This window comes from Mobula hypostoma, chromosome 7 (genome assembly GCF_963921235.1).
Source record: "Mobula hypostoma chromosome 7, sMobHyp1.1, whole genome shotgun sequence".
NCBI classification, from domain to species: domain Eukaryota; kingdom Metazoa; phylum Chordata; class Chondrichthyes; order Myliobatiformes; family Myliobatidae; genus Mobula; species Mobula hypostoma.
In genome coordinates this window covers 179027428-179049246 of record NC_086103.1, presented here as the reverse complement: position 1 = coordinate 179049246, position 21819 = coordinate 179027428, and the positions used below count along the sequence as shown (strand labels likewise).

General features: G+C 42.6%; 1 protein-coding gene across 3 annotated transcripts in view; it reads right to left on the bottom strand.

Moving 5' to 3' along the window:
* Positions 1–21819, bottom strand: part of pak1 (p21 protein (Cdc42/Rac)-activated kinase 1) — a 318106-nt gene that overhangs the window by 38619 nt on the left and 257668 nt on the right. For all 3 annotated transcript variants that reach the window (XM_063054636.1, XM_063054637.1, XM_063054635.1), the window contains exons 4-6: positions 17244–17391; positions 15812–15849; positions 10027–10140 (exon numbers count right to left, since the gene is read on the bottom strand). In XM_063054636.1, coding sequence (XP_062910706.1) covers positions 10027–10140; positions 15812–15849; positions 17244–17391 — 300 coding nt within the window. The remainder of the gene's footprint in view (positions 1–10026; positions 10141–15811; positions 15850–17243; positions 17392–21819) is intronic.

Genomic DNA, 21819 nt, shown 5'->3' with positions numbered 1-21819 from the left:
TCACCTTCTAGTTTGTACCCTCCCTCACCTTATTCTAGCTTCTTCCTGTCCTGATGAAGGGTCTTGGCCAAAACCTTGACCATTTCTTTCCACAGTTACTGCCTGACCTGCTGAGTTCCTCTTGCATTTTTGGGTTTGTTGCTTTGGATTTCCAGCATCTGCAGAATCTCTTGTGTTCACATATATGATGCAGGAGAAGTAATAGCCAATCGAGACAGACCGAGCTCCCGCACACGGTAACAGCTAGATAATGATTCTGATTGTGGGATGAAAAATCCAGCGGTCTGCAAGGATCATCTATTGCATCTGGTGTGCCTCATGCAGCCTCTTCTACATCAGTGAGACATGACGCAAACTGGGGACTGCTTTGTCGAGGACCTTTGCTCTGTCTGCCACAAGGCACGGGATCTCACAGTGACTACCCGTTTCTATTTGACTGCACATTCCCATTCTGACATGTCTGTCCGTGGCCTGCTCTACTGCCATGGTGAGACCAAGCTCAGGTTGAAGGAGGAACACCTTGTGTTCTCTCTGGGCAGCCTCCAATCTGACGGCATGAACATCGATTTCCCTAGCTTGCAGTAATTTCTCCTCCCTCCCTCCCTACCTACTCCTTCCCCTCCCCTTACCTTCTTAGGCTGACTTCTGCCCCTTTTCCTTTCCAGTCCTGACGTACGAGGTACGGTTAGTAAATTGTGGGCATGCTAAGCCAGTGCTGAAAGTGTGGTGACACTCGTGAGCTGGGCTGAGCACATTCTCAATGCGAGGATGCAATTCAATGCATGTTTTTATAATCTTTTATCTTTATTTGATGAAGGGTCTGAGCAAAGAGATCTTTGGATCCAAGTTCATTCCAAGCTTATGGAATGCTTGCTTTTATTAGTTGAAGCATTGAGTTTAAAAGTCAGGTGGTTTATGTTGCAACTTTATAGATCTCCGGTTAGGCCACAACTGGAGTATTGCGTGCAGTTCTGGTCGCCTCACTATAGGAAGGATGTCGAGGCCTTGGAGAGGGTGCAGAAGTGGTTCACCAGGATGTTGCTTGGTTTAGAGGGCATGTGAGAGGCTGGAAAACTTGGGTTGTTTTCTCTGGAGTGGGAGAGGTTTATAAGATTATGAGTGGAGATCTGATAGAGGTTTATAAGATTACAAGGGGCATTGGCACATGGATACAAGGATAGTGAGGGGATATCAGCATGGTGCAGGTAGGAGGAATTCGTGTTTGGCTGTTTCGGAATTGCTTTTTAGCTGGTTTGGCACAACATCGTGGGCCAAAGAGCCTGTTCCTGTTGCGTACTTTGTGTTCTATGTCTCGGCGTGATACATCAACTGTTTGTTCTCCTCCCTAGATGCTGCCTGACGTGCTGAATTGCTCCAGATTTTCAGCATCTGCCATCTGAAGAGCCTGATGGTTGAGGGGGTAATAACTGATCCTGAAACTGGTGGTGAGGCTCCCATGGCTCCTGTACCTCCTTCCCGATTACAGCAGAGAGAAGAGAGTCTGGCTTGGATGGTGGGCATACTTGATGATGGATGCTGCTTTCTTGATTCTTACAATCTACATTGTTTGCTTTTCTATTAAAGAAACATTTCAATTTCTGGTATGCTCCTGGGCTGAGTCATGATAAAAATTACACTCATGTTAATTTTTGCAACTATAGCACTTATTTCTGATTATAAAACACAAGGGATTCTACAATTGCTGGAAATCCAGAGTAACATACACAAAATGCTGAATGCTGCAGGTCAGACAGCATCTATGGAAATGAATAAACAGTCGACTTTTTGGACAGAGACCCTTCAACAGACCTGATGAAGGGTCTAGGTGCAAAACATTGACTGTTCATTCATATCCATAGGTACTGTCTGACCTGCTAAGTTCCTCCAGCACTTTGTGTGTGTTGCTATCATTTCCAATTCTTGTACTTCACTGTGAAAAATCAACTGTGCTGCAATCCTGTTCAGCTCATGTGGCCAAATTATAGTTGCTCATGTGAACAAAATCCACTGCTACAATGAGGGAAGGGTGAGTGACAGGGCCAGGAGGAAGAAAAAAATATCATATTGCTATCATTTTGTTTAAAGGGAACTTAATTAATGACATAAGAATTTTTAATTAAGATTATAGATCAAAAGGTACTCAAGAGACAGAAACTACTTAATATCACTTCATTACTTCTTGGCAGGACTATATATAAAGGCAGTTGTTAAAAGATGTAGCAATAGCACTACAGCTCAGCATATCTATCATGATGTAGTACATTTTTGCTGAATTCTGCCAGCACTTTGAGCTAACTTCACTGATATTTTGCAGTGTCAATGCATTGACAGACCTGGATCAAGTTTTCCAGGAATTTTATAATTTTGGAAGTGGCCCATGTACTTCAGCACACAAAATGCTGGAGGAACTCAACAAGTCAGGCAGCATCTTATGGAGGAGAAGAAACAGTCAGCATCTTGGGCCAAGACCCTTCAACAGCTCACACACGTACACTTTGTCTCCCTGAGTGATGTAATCTATTTTGTGAAAAAAATGTGTATCTATTTCCACAAGAGTTAAGAGTTTTTACATTTCCCCTATCCAACTGTTGTACAAAAGAAACGGGAAAACAATATTGGCTTTATCTGACCCATACATATTGAAATATACAGTGAAACATGCTGTTGGCATTAAATCAAATCAATGACAATTGTGCTGTCATGTTTCCAACATCAAAATAGCAAACCCACGACTGGTAATACAGCATCTGGAACATTCTGTTTACACTGTTATGGAAAGATGGCATTAAACAGGAAATATTGGAGAGAAAACTTACAAGGATTTTGCCCCACCTGAGAGAGTTATGGATGGAGGTTGTGCAGGTTGGTACTTTATTCTCTGGAGTATAAGAGAATAAGGAGTTGTATTACAGAGGTGTATAAAATCATGAGGGCAAATGATAAAATCATAAGATATAGGAGCAGAATTAGGCATTTGGTCCATCGTGTCTGCTCCGCCATTTCATCACGCCTGTCCAATTTTCCTCTCAAATGCATAGTCTTTCTCAGGATTGGGGAACTGAGAACTAAAAGGAACACAGGTTTAGGGTGAAGGGAGGTTTAATAGAAACTTGATGGACAACTTCTTCTACCAGAGGGTAGTGCATATACGCAACAAGCTGCCAGAGGATGTGGTTGAGGCACCGATATATTCTGGGCAAATTGGAACTTTATCAACTGCTGCAAGAAATATTATCATCTGCCAAGCCTTTCTGCTAATGACGGAGACACGGTTTTCCCACGAGTATTGGCATGAAAATTTAAATAGTAATATTGAAACATCATATTTTTACTGCAGAAAAGTGAAGTTATATAATTGCCAGAACTTGAAGGATTCTATTTATAGGGAGAGGATGGAGACTTTTTCCCTTTTGGAGTAAAGGAGAGTGAGAGGTGACCTTACAGAGGAGTACAAAATCTTGAGGGGCATAGACAGGGTGAATGCACACTCTTTTTTCTAGGATTAGGAAATCAAGAACATAGGTTCTCAAACATAATCAAGGGCATAGGTTTAAAAGATAAGGCTCAGCTTTATTTGTCACGTGTACATTGAAACATACAGTATAATGTGTCATTTGCATCGGGTAGCTCTTTAAGTCTCATCATGTTTCTGGCGCCAGCCAGCAGACCATGTCCACAACCTAATAAACCTAACCGTATATCTTTAGAACGTGGAAGGAAACCGGACAACTTAGAGGAAACCCACATGGTTATGGGGAGAACATACAAATTTCTTACAGACTGTAGAGGGAAATGAACCCGGATCTTACAACTGGAGCGCTGTAAAGTGTTGTGCTAAGACTACCCTACCATGCTGTACATAAACAACAATTAAAGGACACTTGGATAGGAAAGGTAGAAGGATATGGGTCAAATGTGGGCAATCGGGACTGGCTTAGATGGGACAGGTGGCTGAATCTTTGATGGGAGGGACAGGGATGAGACCAATCACAGGTTATGTGTACTTCTGTGGGAAGGAAAGGATAAGGACATGGTATAACTCAGAGTAAAAGGAAATAGCTGAAGACAAACCATGTTTATACAGCAGCCTTGACAACCACATGCTCTTTGACGATTCTGAATGCTGGATTAAAAAAAGACTAAGATATTTTTAAAATTAGATTTAGCTACCACATATACATTGAAACATCCAAACATACAGTGAAATGCATCATTTGTGTCAATGACCAACACAGTCTGAGGATGCACTGGGATAGAAGCTTACTTCTCCCTCTTAACAGTCAATCAGATCATGGTAACACACAAAATGCTGGAGGAACTCAGCAGGTTGGGAAGCTTCCATAGAGAGGATCATGACTGCATGAAGGGTCTTGGATCGAAATTTTGACCCTTTATTCATTGGCATAGACACTGCCCAATATAATGAGCTCATCCAGCATTTTGTGTGCATTGCTCTGGATTTCCAGCATCTGCAGAATCTCGTATTTAATCAGATCATGATTGGTCTTTTGATCCATCAACCCCATACTTAAGTCTCAATGCAGTCTCTGTTTTAAATGTACTTCAAAATCGAACATCCACATCGAAGATCCAACTCCCCCATCCTTCAAGTTTACCCTTCCAGTCTTGACAGGAATACCCTATCCAGGGGTCAATCCTAGAGCAAAGACCTATACAGCATCTAGACTTCCTGAGGAGGCAGAGGTGTGCAAGTCTGCCCGACACCCCCCCGCCCCATTCTAACAACTTTTTACAGGAGCACCAGAGAGCATCCTGTCTGGCTGCATCATTATATCATTATGTGTACAGAAGCTGCAAGGCATTAGACTGCAAGACCCTACAGAGGATAGTAAAAACCTCTGAGAGGGTCACTGGGGTCTCTCCCCCCCCCACCACCTTTTGTGACATTTACTGGGAATGTTGTATATGAAGGATCCAAAGTACTGCCAAGGATCCCCTACCACCCCTTCCACAATCTCTTTGACCCACTACTGTCAAGGAGGTGGTACAGGAGCAACAGGACTAGGACTGCCAGACTGGGTAACAGCTTCTTCCGTCAGGCTCTGAGACTAATGAATACCCTGCCATCTCCGAGGTCTCGTCACTAGGACACTGAGCTGTTTACCTGTGTTGTGCACTGCATGCATTTTGAATATTTTATTAACTTATTTGTGGTAATATTTTGTTTTATGCACTGTGTGAGACACTTGTTTTGTGGGTGTACCGTGGTTCAGAGGAACCTTTATCTTGTTTGGTTGTATATATGTACAACCAGATGACAAATCAATTTGAACTCAAACCTGATCTCCAGTTCTGGACACCCTAGCCAGGGGAAACAATAATTCTCCACCTACTCTGTCAAGCCCTTTAAGAATATTGTTCATTTTAATAAGATCTGGACATTTTGCTGTTGTTATATTTTGTTGTTGCTGTTCTGCTGAATATTGTGGGCATGCAACGTTGGCACTGGAATGTGTAGCAACACTTGTGGGCTGCCCCTTGGGACCCCTAGGGTTAGTGAGTTATAGGCATGCTATGTTGGTGATGGAAGTGTGGTGACTACACTTGTAGACTGCCCTCAGCACAATGTTAGTTGTTGACGTAGAACGAAACATTTCACTATGTTTCAATGCACAGGTGACAAATGAAACCAATCTTTATCCCAATTACATTGTTAGGCTGTGTTGGTTGTTAACACAAGTCATGCACTTCACTGTATGTTTCAATGTACATGTGAAAAAATAAATGAATCTTAAGCTTCTCATCCTTCTAAACTAACACATTTTGATCTTTCTTCATGAGACAAGCCTGTTATCCCAGGAGTGAAGGAGGTAAGGAAACACAAGAGACTATTGTTTGCTGCTGGAATCCGGAGCAACAAACAATCTGCTGGAGGAACTCAGAATTGCATACAGTTCTTGAGCGTGGCGTACAGGTTGGTCATCCCACAACAAGAAGAATGTTGAGGCATTGGAGAAGGTGCTGGAGAGGTTTACCAGGACGCTGCTTGGTTTAGATGGCACGTGCTATCACGAGAGGCTGGATAAACTCTGGAGTGGCAGAGGCTGAGGGGAGATCTGATAGAGGTTTTTAAGATTATGAGAGGCACAGATATAACAGACACGGACTATCTGCTTCCCGGAGTTGAGATGTCTAATACCCGACGGCATGCATTGAAGGTGAGGGGTGGTATGTTCAAGGGGAATGTGAGAGGTAGGTTTTTTTTTAAAACTCAGAGTGGTGGATGCCTGGAATGCGCTGCTTGGTATGGTATTAGAGGCAGATCCATTAGAGGCTTTTAAGAGACGTTTGAATAGACACATGGATATAAGAAAGATGGAGGGTTAAAGATAAGAGTTTAAGAGTCGCGATGTAATGATGCAGCTCTAAAAAACTCTGGTGAGGCCGCACTTGGAGTATTGTGTCCAGTTCTGGTTGCCTCACTATAGGAAGGATGTGGAAGCATTGGAAAGGGTACAGAGGAGATTTACCAGGATGCTGCCTGGTTTAGAGAGTATGCATTATGATCAGAGATTAAGGGAGCTAGGGCTTTACTCTTTAGAGAGGAGGAGGATGAGAGGAGACATGATAGAGGTGTACAAGATAATAAGAGGAATAGATAGAGTGGATAGCCAGCGCCTCTTCCCCAGGGCACCACTGCTCAATACAAGGCGACATGGCTTTAAGGTAAGGGATGGGAAGTTCAAGGGGGATATTAGAGGAAGGTTTTTTACTCAAAGAGTGGTTGGTGCGTGGAATGCACTGCCTGGGTCAGTGGTGGAGGCAGATACACTAGTGAAGTTTAAGAGACTACTAGACAGGTATATGGAGGAATTTAAGGTGGGGGGGTTATATGGGAGGCAGGGTTTGAGGGTCGGCACAACATTGTGGGCCGAAGGGCCTGTACTGTGCTGTACTATTCTATGTTCTATGTTATGGACATTGTGTAGGTAGGAGGGATTAATGTTTGAATGTTTTTGATTTGCATTTTAGCTGGTTTGGCACAACACTATGGGCTGATTAGCCTGCTCCTGTGCTGTATGGCTCTCTGTCCAAGTGTGTCAGGCATCATTTGGGATGATACTGTAGTGTAGCAGATAACGTAATGCAATCACTGATCAGGGCTCAACTTCCGCTACTGCCTGTGAGGAGTTTGTACGTTCTCCCTGTGATCAGATGGGTTTCCTCCCACATTCTATAAGGCATATGGGTTAACGTTAGAAGACTATGGGCACGCTATGCTAGTGCCAGAAGCAAGGCAATGCTGGTGGGCTGCCCCCAGCTCAATCCAAGGACTATGTTAGTCATTGATGCAGAACACCACATTTCGCTGTATATTGCAACGTACATGTGGCAAATAAAGCTAATCTTTAAAGACAGTTGGCACTGCAAGCCAGGACCATGATCTGCATGAGGACCCAAGATCAAATTTGACAATGTGGTAATAACATCCTGTGGAAACACATCAAGTGCAATGAGAGTAGAGTTAGGCACATATATACAACTACAGCACCTCAGGCATTTGCACAGCACTGTAGTAATGTTATGTTTTGCACTGTACTGTTGCCACACAAAAAAAATTCATGACAGATGTGAGTGATGAGAAGTCTGATTCTGATATGGTCTCTACTGTGGACTGAGAGTGGGAAGGGGGCAGGGAGAGGGGAATCATCATTGGGGAAAAAAGGGAAAGGGAGATGGGAGGGAGTGGGAAGCATTAGACAGACATTTTGTAATGATCAATAAACCAATTGTTTGCAATCAAATAACCTTACCTGGTGTGTCCGAGCTGAGTGTGTTTGCATGCATGCTACCTCCCACCCCTGCAACTCCTTCTCTGCCACCTCTCCCACACCCCTCCTGCCATTCCCAACATCCTTCGCTCTCAGATGTACAAACCCTCTCTCCGCTCTACCTTGACAAATATATACATATACGAGGGGTGATTGATAAGTTCATGGCCCAAGGCAGAAGGAGTCAATTTTAGAAAACTTAGCACATTTATTTCCAACATCAACCCCTCCTACATGTACACACTTAGTCCAGCGGTCGTGGAGCATACAGATCCCTTCTTTGTAGAAGTGGTCCACAGCAGGGGTGATTGATAAGTTTGTGGCCTAAGGCAGAAGGCAATGAGTTATTAACTTCAAACTTTCTATATTATCAAAGAGTTGAACTGCATATGCATAAACATAACAGATGAGTAATACAGCTCTTGTTACGCACGCGTGTGTGTGTGTATACACACACATAAGTACGTGCGTGTATATATAGTTGTGTATTATTTATATCTGGAGGCCAGGATGCTATTATCAAGGTCAATATTGACAGCACTTGATTTGAATGACTTAGTCAAAGAGTCATACAGTATGCAGACAGTTCCTATTGCCTGTTAGGGACCATTCTGGAGCTATGACATGATGGAAAGCAAAATTATGGATCAACTAAAATGAGAACCAGTCTACAGGAAGTAAAACCTGTACACAATTAAACTTCTAACTGATTCTCTGTGGCTAGCAAAACCAACCATTGGGCATGTGACATTCTGATTCTGTCCCATAGTAGAAGAAATATAGAGGAATGTTCTTGCTATTAACACACCGTTAAAGATGTGCCCCTGCCTCTTAATGCACAGTTCAGGGTCCCAAAATGCAGTGGCCCCCAACCACGGGCCGCAAAGCATGTGCTACCCAGCCGCGAGGAAACGATGTGATTTGGCGATATGAGTCAGCTGCACCTCATTCCCTGTCACGCCCACTGTTGAACTTCAACACACACGAGGTCATTATGCACGCTTCATTCATGTCTGCGGGAAGAAGATCAACTCCTCGAGCTTGCAAATGACGGCGGGCTGAAAAGTATGTTTGACATAACATCTCTGCCGGCATTCTGGATCAAAGCCAAGGCTGAATATCCTGAGATAGCCACGAAAGCACTGAAAACGTTGCTTCCATTTCCAACATATCTCTGCCATGAATGCAACGAAAACTAAATTGCAGAATCGACTGGACATAAGGAACCCCCTTCGAGTATCGCTGTCTCCCATCACCCCTCGATAGGACCGTCTTGTTGCAGGGAAACAAGCCCAGGGCTCTCACTGATTCAGCGATATTGGTGTGTTGCAATGACTTTATATGTTCATACGGGGAAAATATGTGCTGTGTGTTTAATATCCAAACGTTATTTAAAATGTTATGATACTATTGACTTATAAGTGACTTATAGTTGACTTATCACCTATATTCCGGTCGTGATTAACATCCCCCCTCCCCCCGCAGGGTTGCCAACTGTCCCGTATTAGCCGGGACATCCCGTATATTGGGCTAAATTGGTTTGTCCCATACGGAACCACCCTTGTCCCGTATTTCCCCCGCTAAGGTAGAGCGTTCCTGTGAAATCTTTTGTGCTGAAATGGCGTAAAGCGAAAAAGCAATGACCATTAATTTATATGGGGAAAATTTTTGAGCGTTCCCAGACCCAAAAAATAACCTAACAAATCATACCAAATAACACATAAAACCTAAAATAACACTAACATATAGTAAAAGCAGGGATGATATGATAAATACACAGCCTATAAAAAGTAGAAATAATTATGTACAGCATAGTTTCACTGAACAGAATCGCCAAAAACGATTTGTAGAAAAACATCAGCACGTACACGCATGCGCACACAGGTGCCCGCGCAAGGCTTCATGGTCATGGTAGTCTTTCTCGGAGTAAACACAACATATTCGATTGCTACTCTTGTCCGTTGGCAACCCTACACCCCCCACCCCACCCCCCAGTCCGCAAGAATATTGTCAATAAATAAACCGGTCTGCGGTGCACAAAAAGGTTGAGGACCCCTGCCAAAATGTATCATTCTGAATGTTAAGATTAAATTCCACTCGCCTTACTCATTATCCTGCACACCACCAACTTTAATGTTATCTGTAAACTTACTAATCATAACTCCTATATTCACATCCCATTTCCTGGGCTTATTTTTGTTTAAAGTAACTGTAAACAAAATTCTACACTGACCGACTTGGTGTGTTCAGGTCGCGGTGCAATCACGGGTGGTGGAACGCCTTCATCTTCATCATCGTCCTCTGAAACCGGAGGCACGGCTGGAGATTCCGACACATTCTTTGTGCTCTTCGGGGGATGAGAGGATTAAAAATATGGTTAATCAAAATGGAGACATTGGTTTCCACCAAAAACAATGAATATAATTTGAAATAGACAAGAGAAACTCGGGCCCATTCTTTCCCAAAGTTAAGATAGTGTGGTTGCAGAGGTAGGGAGGTTAGTGACCAGAGAACACAGATACAGGTTGCTTGATAGAGACAGAAAAAATAGGGTAATTTTCTTATTTTATTGTTCACTACTGGTGATTTCAGATATTTACATGATTTACTGTTTATACGCTCAGTGGCCACTTTATTACCTAGAGAGTTGTGGATCTGTGGAATGCTCTGCCTCAGAAGCCACCTTATTAGGTACCTCCTGTAAAATAAAGTGGCCACTGAGTATATGTTCGTGGTCTTCTGCTGCTGTAGCCCATCCACTTCAAGATTCAACATGTGTGTTCAGAGATGCTCTTCTGCACACTACTGTTGTAACATGTAACAGAATCAGGAGCTTGAAGACTCGTACGGCCAGATTTGGGAACAGCTTCTTTCCAACTGTGATAAGACTGCTGAACAGATCCTGACCCGGATCTGGGCCATACCCTCCAAATATCCGGACCTGCCTCTCAGTTTTTTTTTTGCATTACTTTACTTTCCCTTTTCTATTTCTATTTATGATTTATAATTTAAATTTTTAATATTTACTATCGATTTGTACTCCAGGGCAGAATCAAATATCGCTGTGATGATTGCATGCTCTAGTATCAATTGTTTGGCGACAATAAAGTATAAAGTATGTTGTTATTTGAGTTACTGTTGCCTTCCTATCAGCTTGAACTAGCCTAGCCATTCTTCTCTGATCTCTCTCATTAACAAAGTACATACGCCCACAGAACAGATGCTCACTTTGTTTTGGTTTTCCGCACCATTCTCTGTAAAGCCTTGAGCAGCTTTTCTCAACCTTTTTTCCCCTGGAAGAATCCTTGAAATAATTTTCAGGTCTCAGGGAACCCCTGTTTAAAACATTAAATCTACCACTCACAGTACGTTAGCGTGATCAGTAAGTTGAATTGTCAATGCTCTTTTAAGTAGAGAGTGAATTTTTAGCCAACCTTTCTTGAGGGAAAAAAAATGGGTAGTTAAGCTTAACTTACCTTTCTTGAAACTAATCTCTTTCTTTCCCTTTCATAAATTTTAAAAACTCATAAGTCATAATAACTTCCTGTTAAATAACTGGGCTAAGCCAAAATGGGGTTTAACTTTTCTAAAGGTAGGCTCAATAGATTTAACTTTCTACTACACCAGTAGAGTTTGTTTGCTCCCATAAGTCAGTCGGTAGCGCACAAGGGGAAGTTGGGGAAGGTAATTCGGGAGGAAGAAACTGAAGTCACAGCTCAAGTTGGGCAGGTCCATTCAACGCTCGGAAAACGCACTTCATGCTCACCAGCCTACTGTCCTCCCCCTCCCTGCAGTACAGCGATCAGCATTATCAGCCTACCGTCCTCCCCTCCATGCATTACAGCGCTCACCAATTATCAACGTCCTCCCCTATCTCGCGTCCAAAACTGAGAATGGGCTCAACCAATTAAACCTGGTGCTACTGTGCAATGCCATACTGGGCTGAGAGACCCCTAATGAGATTGCTAATGGGGACTGCTCGGTCGCTGCCCATCACTGCAAGCACTAGTACCACGCGTTGTGCGAGAGTTCAAAAAACGATTTTTTTAAAATCACAATCTGTCACTGAACCCCTAGTGACCTCTTACAGAACCCCAGTTAAGAAACCCTGGTCTAGAGACCATTGTGCATGAAAATCCCAGGAGATAAGCAGTTTCTGAGATACTCAAACCACCCTGTCTGGCACCAACAATCATTCCATGGTCAAAGTCACTTAGATCATATTTCTTCCCCAGTCTGATGTTTGGTCTGAACAACTGAACCTTTTGACCATGTCTGCAAGCTTTTATTTATTGAGTTGCTGCTGCATGGTTGGCTGATTAGATATTTGTATTAATGAGGTGTACAGGTGTAACTAATAAAGTGGCCACTTAGTTTACCTTCTCCAAACTACCATTTGTCACGCACTCAGCAGGTCAGGCAGCATCCATAAATGGCCGAGTCCCTCCAGAACTTTCTATGCACTGCTCTGGACTTCCAGATATGCAGAATTTCTTGGGTTTTTGTCACTGCTATTTATTTAATTCTGCACATCAGAATCAGGTTTATTATCACTGGCATATGACGTGAAATTTGTTAACTTCGTCCTATCACAGAACTCTCTTTCTATACTTTCCATCTCTCTTTTTTTCCTGCATCCTGAAACTTATCTGTTACCTTTATCTAGTTCAATGAAATTTCTGAACCTTAAATGTCAGCCCTAGTTCTCCTTGCAGCTGATCGTGTAGAGGCAAGCGGCAGCAACTCAATGCATAAAAGCATGCAGACACGGTCAAGAGGTTCAGTTGCTGTTGCATGCTTTCCATCCATTGAGCATTGAGCTAGAACTTCGGCCTCATAAAACACAGACAAATGCTAAAAGAAACAGCACGGTTACCTCATGATGCACCACAAAGTGCAGAAGGAACAACAACAAATGGTTCTCCTTCCAGAGAAGTTGCTGGTTCTGCATAATCTGCTTCATTTCCGATTTCCAGTATTTTGCCGTTCTATTTATTTGAATGCCTTTATTTCTACAATGATTCACCACTTCACAACTTGCCATATAATAGAACAGTATAGTACACCATAGGCCCTTTGGCTCACAACGTTCTGTGAATCCAATGCTTCTCTCCCACATAGTCCTCCATTCTATACAGACAAATAGCTTAGAAGTAGAATCAAGTTAAATACTTCTTCTGTCACCAGTGTGAAAACTCTGGTCCAAACAGCCTCTTTCTATCCTACGTTTCTTTAATTCCATACATCTTTTTGGTAAAGTCTTCCCCAGCTAGGAGTGAATACTGGCCTCAAAAATCCTTAGATCCAAGAGCAGCATTAGGACATTCAGCCCATCAAATCAGCTCTGCCGTTCCATTATAGCTGATTTAAGACCACAAGACATAGGAGCAGAATTAGCCCATTTGGCCATCAAGTCTGCTCTGCCATTCTATCCCTCTCAACCCCATTCTCCTGTCTTCTCCCCATAACCTTTGACACCCTGACCAATGAAGAACCTATCAACCTCCACTTTAAATAGACCCAATGATTAGGCCTCTATATCTATTTATGGCAACGAATTCCACAGATTTGCCATCCTCTGGCTAAAGGAATTCCGCCTCATCTTTGTTCTAAAGGAAGAGGGAATCCTTGTACTTAGTTTCAATAAATAAACTGGAAACATCACCTAACAAGTGGTGGGTGTAGACTTAATTGTAACTTTAAAAATAGGAAAATTGAGCAAATACTTGAGGCAAGTACTTGAGGACCAGAACTAAATGGGTGGCTATTCTGAAGAGGATTAAAATGTGGTTAGTGAATGGTTCCATTTGCTCACACGAAATGGCATATGCTTTTTACCACAAATAATGGAATAATTAACCTTGTTCTGTGTTGTGAAATTCTAATTGCTTCTTATCCTCAAGTGGTTCATTCCAAGCATGAAACCAGGCCAGCGCTTTCTACCAGTTAATAAGACATTTCATTAAAACTTAGGTTTATTCTTGGCAGAAGCTCGTGATGTGCATTAAGGGCATCAAGCACATCTTTAAAAAGTGGTGCCTCAGAAAGGTAGCATCCATCATTAAGGACCCCCATCCCCCAGGACATGCCCCCTTCTCATTGCTACCATCAGGGAGGTGCTCCAGGAGCCTGAAGGCACACACTCAACATTTCAGGAACAGCTTCTTCCCCTCCGCCATCAGATTTTTGAATGGACAATGAACCCAAGAACTCCAGCTCACCTTTTTTTCTGCTCTCTTTTTGCACTACTTCTTTTAGAATACATTTTATTGTAATTTATAGTTTTTTTTATAATTAGTACACACTGCAACATATTGCTGTCACACAACAAGTTTCACGACCTATGGCAGTGATATTAAATCTGATTCGGATAAAGGTCAGTGAAAGAAAGAACCTACAGCTGTGAAGAAGCACAAGCTGCACTTAATGCAGAAGTGGGCAAGCAGAATGATTGTGGAGAGGGTGGGTGGGGGGATTGGATGAGGAGAGATTATGTATACAGTCAATGGTCTGTCCCTTAATAGCAATAACAGAGGGATCTTGTAGTCTTGGAGTTGGCATGGTAGTGTGCTTGTTAGCATAATCATTTTACAATTCCAGCGATCACCAATCAGGGTTCAATTCCCTCCATTATCTGCGATCCTTACATCCTTCATATACATGAGGAGTAAAAATCTTTATGTTGCGCCTCAGTCTAAATGTGCAATTCAGCATGAATTAATCTGATGGCCTGGTGGAAGAAGCTGTCCTGGAGCCTGTTGGTCCTGGCTTTCATGCTGCGGTACCGTTTCCTGGATGGCAGCAGTTAGAACAATTTGTGGTTGGGGGCCATGCCTCTCCCATTCACGTACCCATCTAAAACCCGCATCCACCACTCCCACCGGCAGTTCCATACTCTCATTACCCTTGGACTGAAGTTACCCCTCATGTTCCTCCTAAGCATTTCACCTTTCACCCTTGACCCATTACCTCTAGTTCTATTTTCACACCACACCAGGGAAAAAATGCTTATATCCTATTTTATTCCGCTCACTATTTTGTATATTTCTATCAAATCTCCCCTCAATTCTCTCTGCTCCAGGGAATAAAGTTCTAACTGAATCAACCTTTCCCTACAACTCAGGTCCTCAAGTCCTGGCAACATCCTTGTAAATTTTCTCTGCACTCTTCAGCCTAATTGACATCTTTCCTGTAGGTAGGTGATCAAAACTGCACAAGACACTCCAAATTAGGCCTCATTTACATTAAAAGCAACTTCTATATAACATCCCAACTCCTGTACTTTGTACCTGTGCATATGACAATAAGCTTGACTGTAACAAATATCCTGAAGCACACATGTCCCTTACCATTGCTGCCTGGAATAGACTGAATATTCTCTAAACTAAGGATTATGGTGTTCTATTTCTTACAGTTAGATTATAAAATAGAAATGCCTTTGCATCAAGTACAAAAAAACTCCATAAAAACATTCCTTGATTAGATTCTGAAATACATTCCTGCTGATTAATTACTCCACACATCTAATACATTTTGCATTACATTCCCAAAATGTCATTCACCTAGTAAGAGAATTAGATCATAGACCTGTACAGTATAGGTCCTACAGCCTGCAATGTTGTGCCAACCTTTTAACTTATGTCAAGATCAATCTAACTCTTCCCTCCTACATAGCTGTCCACATGCCTATCTAAGAGTTACTTAAATGCCCCAATGTATCTGCCCCTACCACCAGCACTGGCAGGGCATTCCGAACATCCACCACACTGTGTGAGAAAAACTTACCACTGATATTCCCCCTATACTTTCTACCTTAAAATTATATCCCCTTCTATTAACCCCCATGCATTGTATTAGATTTTAGTTTGTAACTCCTAGATTACCAGCCAGAAAAGGCAAACAATAGATATCCAATGATTTGGTCTGGGAGCCCCCCCAACTGATAATACACAACAATGATTGTAGAAAGTATACTTTCCAAATATTCAAAAGTAGAGGCACGTGAACGAAGAACTCACCAGTGCATTTGTGGTTGCATAACCATCTGTTGTTTTATCTACAGAAAATAAAGACACAAATTTATGCTAAATTCCAAGAAAAAATATTCAAAATATTTTGAAAATACTAATAAGAATAGAAACTCAGCAGGTTGAGCAGCTTCTACGGAGAGAGAAACAGCTAACTTTTCTTCATCTGATAGACCCATTTCTTTCCTTCAGATTTCCACCACCTGCAGTCTTTTTGCTAGAAAATAATAATCCCCACATATCGTGGGGTACCATTAAGACACAGGTGCAGAATTAGGTCACTCGGGCCATTGCGTCTGCTCCATCATTATCCCTCTCGACCCCATTCTCCTACATTCTCCCCATAACCTTTCACCCCCTTACTAATCAAGAACCTATTAATCTCCACTTTAAATATACCTAATAACTTGGCCTCCATAGGCATCTGTGGCAATGAATTCCACAGATTTACCATCCTCAGACTAAAGAAATTCCTGTTCTAAAAGGACGTATTTATACTCTTGAGGCTGTGCCCCTGGTCCTAAACTCTCCCAACGTAGAAAACATCCTCTCCATGCCTGCTATATCTAGGCCTTTCAATATTTGATAGGTTTCAATGAGATCTCCCTTCATTCTTCTAAACTAGTCATCATGACAAAATATGTCACAATCTTCTCAAATCCTCCAAACCTCCTAGAAGGCAGACAGAGCAGAAGGCACTGCTGTTAAAAGAGAGGACAAGAAGATACTGGGATCTGTTAAGAGTTCAATCTTCAAAACTGGATTGATGTTCATGTGAAGGAGGTTACAGAGATAAGGGAGATTTAGAAGGAACGTGGGCAAGAGCGGTAATAAAGCTAGATCACAGAGACCTTCAGTGGTGCCTAACACCAGCTTTCCAATCAAAGGCAATAAACAGCAATTATTCATCTCGTGTCAACTCAAATCTTGTTCTCACCTTTTGTTCTATCCATCGACCTCTGAAGATATGCTGAGTGAGCTGGGGCTTTTCTCTTCCGACCGAAGCAGGTATATTAGGTGCATTTAAGAAACTCTTACTCAGGGACTTGGATGATAGAAATGTTATGTGAGAAGGAAGGGTTAGTATGACCTTAAAGTAGTTGAAAAGGTCTGCATAATGTCGTGGTCTGAAGGGTCTGTCCTATGCTGTAATGTTCTACGTTCTCTCCAGACCCCTTCCCCGCTACAGAGACCAACATGTTTTTAATCCCCCCTCTCAGTGCTGACTACTTCTCCTTCCGCAGAGGCTGCCTGATCTTGCTGAGACCTTCGAGAGTTTGTCTGTTTTTTGTTTCAGATTCCTAGAGTCTACAGCTTCTGTTTGATCTTTGAATCTTGCTTTACAAGTCGCAGAGAAAAAGAACGTATATAACAATACAAAGGAGATCAAGAGGAAGACAAGGACAAGCAAATCTTCTGTTACCTGTGAAACTCATGTACTTTTGACTGTTCGTCGTTTCTTTTGAATCATAGAATTTTAAAACATCCAGCACTGCCTGTGGATTCTTCTTCTGCTCCAGCTTTGTGATATTCGACGTCTGTAGTAACCGAGCCCATTGCTCAGGCATGCCCTGGGATTTGGGAAGGAGGGAGAGAAGAGAGAGAAAAAAGGTGATTCAAAAACGTGCTAAACCGAGATAAAAGGTCAGCTGTGATCTTATCAGAATGGAGCGGCAGGCACAAAGGTCAAATGTCTTCTAAGGCGGCAACTACTATTAAGAGCACTCACCATCCGGGATAGACTTCTTTCCATTTCTACCACCAGGTACAAGAGCCTGAAGATACACATTCAATGTTTTAACAATGGCATCTTCCCCTGCCATGAGGTTTCTGAACAGTCCACGAAAACAAACACTACCTCACTATTCTGCTCTCTTTTTGCACTTATTTATTCTTTGATATTTCTTATTGTAACTTGTAGCGTTTTTTCTTCCACTGTACTGCTGCCACAAAACATACGTCACAACACATGTCCATAAGACAGAGGAGGAAAATCAGGCCATTCGGCCCATGGGGTGCGCCCCGCCTCTTCATCATGGCTGATAATTTCTCTCCCAACCCCATTCGGCTATAAGGCAGTGACAACAAACTTGATTCTGGCTAATATGGAGCAACTTGCAGCAGTCAAACATTTGCTTTTAACCTTGATTAAATAGCTGAGTTCAGCTCTGCCATTACCTCTGCATTCAAGGCAAGTCAGTGGTTATGAAGAGGAAGAAACCAGCATGATTTTACCTTTCTAAGTTGAGGAAGAGAGCTACGTTGTGGTCGTGGAGATATACTAGGGGTTCTTCCTCGCACCCACACCCATAAATGAAAGGTAGATAAAATTCAGGAAGATAGACTTGGGTAAAGGGGTAGAGGTTTAGAGGGAACATGAGAGGGGTTTTCTTCTTCACTCAGAGAGCGGCGAGTACCTGCAACGCACTGCTAGAGAGAGTAGTGGAATCGGAGCCACTGCCAGCATTTAAAAATGTCTAGATGAGCTCTTTAATTGCCTGGCCATAGAAAACTATGAACCAAGTGCTGGGAGATGAGAATAATACGGATGAGCACTTACATGATGAGTTGGGCTAATAGGCCTTTATCCAAGCTCTGGAGTTCTATAATATGTCTTTGGAGGGCGATGGCTTTTCTCTTTAGACAAAGAAGGATGAGAGGTGACTTGATAGAGGTATATGGATGATAAGAGGCACAGATCGAGTGGACTCAGTTTTTCCCTGACCAGCAATAGCTAATACAAGGGGCATAATTTTAAGGTGATTGAAGGCAAGTATTGGGGGAGGGGGGAGGGGGTGTCAGAGGTATACAGAGTAGTGGGTGCATGGAAAGTGCTGCCAGGGGTGTTGGTAGAGGCAGGTGCATTAGGGGCATTTTTAAAAAACTCAGATCACCACATGGATGATAGTACAATAGAGGGAAGGGTTAGATTGATCTTAGAGTAGGTTGGCATAACATTGTGGGCTGAAGGGCCTGTACTGTGCTGCTATGGTCTCCGCTTTAAAACTCTAATATGTTCCATGTTATATAACTTCTAAAATCTATTGGCAGCAGAGCGGTTAGCACAATGTTATTGTAGCTCAGGCCGTCAAGATTTCAAAGTTCAATTCTGTCATCCTCTGCAAGGATGTTATCCTCTCTCTGTATGTCCTCCCTGTGAAAAGCTTGGGTTTTCCCCGGGTGCTCTGGTTTCCTCCCACAGTCTAAAGACACACCAGGTAGGCTTATTGGTCATTGTAAATTGACCTGTGATTCATTAGGTTAGGGTTAAATCAAGGTTGCTGGGGGTTATTGGGGCAGCATGGTTTGAAGGGCTATATCATCATATAAAATAAAAAAGAAAATGATCAGTTTCAACCTGTGTTATCTCATTTGCATTTTGTTTTAAAAAAATTAATGGCGCACATTTGACAAACTTGAAGTGTTCAAGGAGAATATTTTCATGCAAGAGAATCTCTGAAATTCTCTGTTCATGGAAATGGAATTCATTGTCACAGACGGCTGTGGAGGCCAAGTCACTGGGTATATTTAAAGTGGAGGTTGATAGGTTCTTGATTAGTAAGGATGTCAAGGTTACAGGGAGAAGGCAGGAAAATGGAGTTAAGTGGGATAATAAATCAGCCGTGATGAAATGGAGCAGCAGACTCAATGGCCCAAATGGCCTAATCTTGCTCCTATGTCTTATGGTCTAACTCCTGCTCCTATTTTCTTTTGTTCTTGTGAACAGAGAGGTTGTAATCACTAGAGCTTTGAACAGCAGCCAATCTAGACATCGGAAGTCTGGAAAAGAGAGGACTTTAATCAGCTCCACTGCCACAGGATAAAAGGCGGGTCGTGGCAGTGTAATAGAACTTTGACTAGTGGCCGAATGGCGTTTGATATTGATTAGTAAGAGTAAATTAAAAGGCGGCAGGGGCAAACGCAGTGGCCATTGTCGCCGTAGCCGTCGTCGGAGTGGATATAGTCACAGGGGTGCTCTTAAGGCTTTAAGGCTTCAGTGAAGAGAGGCTTCACTCAGAGAAAGCAAAGGAAAGAAAAGCTTAATTTTTCCTTCCCTTCTTTACATCTGCTCAGCTGGGACAGTAGAGATGCCAGGCAGGATAGTTCGATGCTTCTCTTGCGGGATGTGGGAAGGCAGGGAGACCTCCAGTATCCCTGACCACTACAACTGCGAGGAGGGCAGCTGCAGCTTCTAACAAACCATGCTAAGGAATTGGGGCTGGAAATGGATGAACTCTGGATCATTCGGGAGACTGAGGGGGTGATAGATAGGACATATAGAGAGGTAGTTAAATCCAAAGTGCAAGACACAGGAAACTGGGTGACAGTCAGGGATAAGGGAGCCACTGCAGAATACCCCTGTGGCCATCCCCATCAACAACAGGGAGGAGGTGACCTAACAGAGGAAAGTCACAGTGATCAGGTCTCTGGCACCGAGTATGCGACTCAGACAGTAAGGGGGAAGAAGAGGCGCTCTGTGGTGATAGGGGATTCATAGTTAAGGGAATGGACAGGAGGTTCTGAGGGCGAGAATGAGATTCCCGGATGGCATGTTGCCTCCTAGGTGCCAGGGTCTGGGATATCTCAGATTGAATCCTCAGCATCTCAAGTGGGAGGGTGAATAGCCAGGAGATCATGGTACCAATGACATGGGTAGGACAGGTGACAAGGTTCTGCACAATGAGCTTAGGTGCAAGTTAAAGGGAAGGTTGTGATCTCAGGATTACTACCCCTGCCATGTGCTAGTGAGGCTAGGGTTAGGAAGATTACACAGTCTAATACCTGGCTAAGGAGTTGGCACAGGAGGAAGGGCATAAGATTTTTGGATCAATGGTCTCTCATATAGGGAAGGTGGGACCTGTACAGAAGCGACAAAGTGCACCTGAACTGAGACGGACTAATATCCTAGCGGGTAGGTTTGTTAATGCTGCATGATAAGGTATAAAACTAGAGTTGCGTGGAATGCGAGTGCTAGAACAGTTAATGGAGAGGTTGTGGAGGCTGATGTTGGTAAGACCTTAGACAAAGCTAGGAATCAAAAGGTAGAGCCTGGTGTAACAAAATCAATAAAAGTGAAAACAGGACTGGAAGTGTTGTATCTGAATGTGCGCAGAATATGGAATAAGGTAGATAAACTAGTAGCACAGTTGCAGATTGGCAGGCGTGATGTTTAGGCATCATGGAATCATGGCGGAAAGATTATGGTTGGGAGCTTAATGCCAAGGACATGCATTGCATCAAAAGGATGGGCAGGAAGGCAGTGTTGGTCTGTTGGCTTAAAAAGAAATCAGATCATTAGAAAGAGGTGACAGAGCATCAGATGTTGTTGAATCATTGTGGATAGATCTAAGAAACTGCAAAGACCCTGATGGGAGTTTTATATAGACCCTTAAATAGTAGTAAGGATATTGCCTACAAATTATAACGGAAGATAGAAAATCCATGCCAAAAGGGCAATGTTACAATAATCAAAGAGGACTTCAATATGCAGGTAGATTGGGAAAATCAGGTTGGTTCTGGATTACAGGAGTGGGAGTTTCTAGAGTGCCTATGAGTTGGATTTTTAGAGTAGCTCCTGGTTAAGTCCACTAGAGGATCAGCTATTCTGAACTGGATGTTGTGCAATGAACCTGAATTTATTAGGGAGCTTGAGGTAAAAGACCCTTTAGGGGTTAGTGATCATAATATGATCAAATTCACCCTGAAATTTGAGAAGGAGAAGCTAAAGTCAGCCAACATAAAAGTCAAAGAGAGGGCATATAATAGAGCAAAGTTTAGGGGGAAGTTAGAGGATTAGGAAGCTTTTAAAAACCAACAGAAGGCAACTAAATAAGTCATTAAGGTAAAGTGAAATATGAAAGTAGGCTAGCCAATAATATTAAAGAAGATACCAAAATCTTCTACAGATACAAAGTGTAAAAGAGAGGCAAGAGGTAGTAATGGGGAAAATGAAATAGCGGACGAACTGGGTAAGTATTTTGCATCAGTCTTCACTGTGG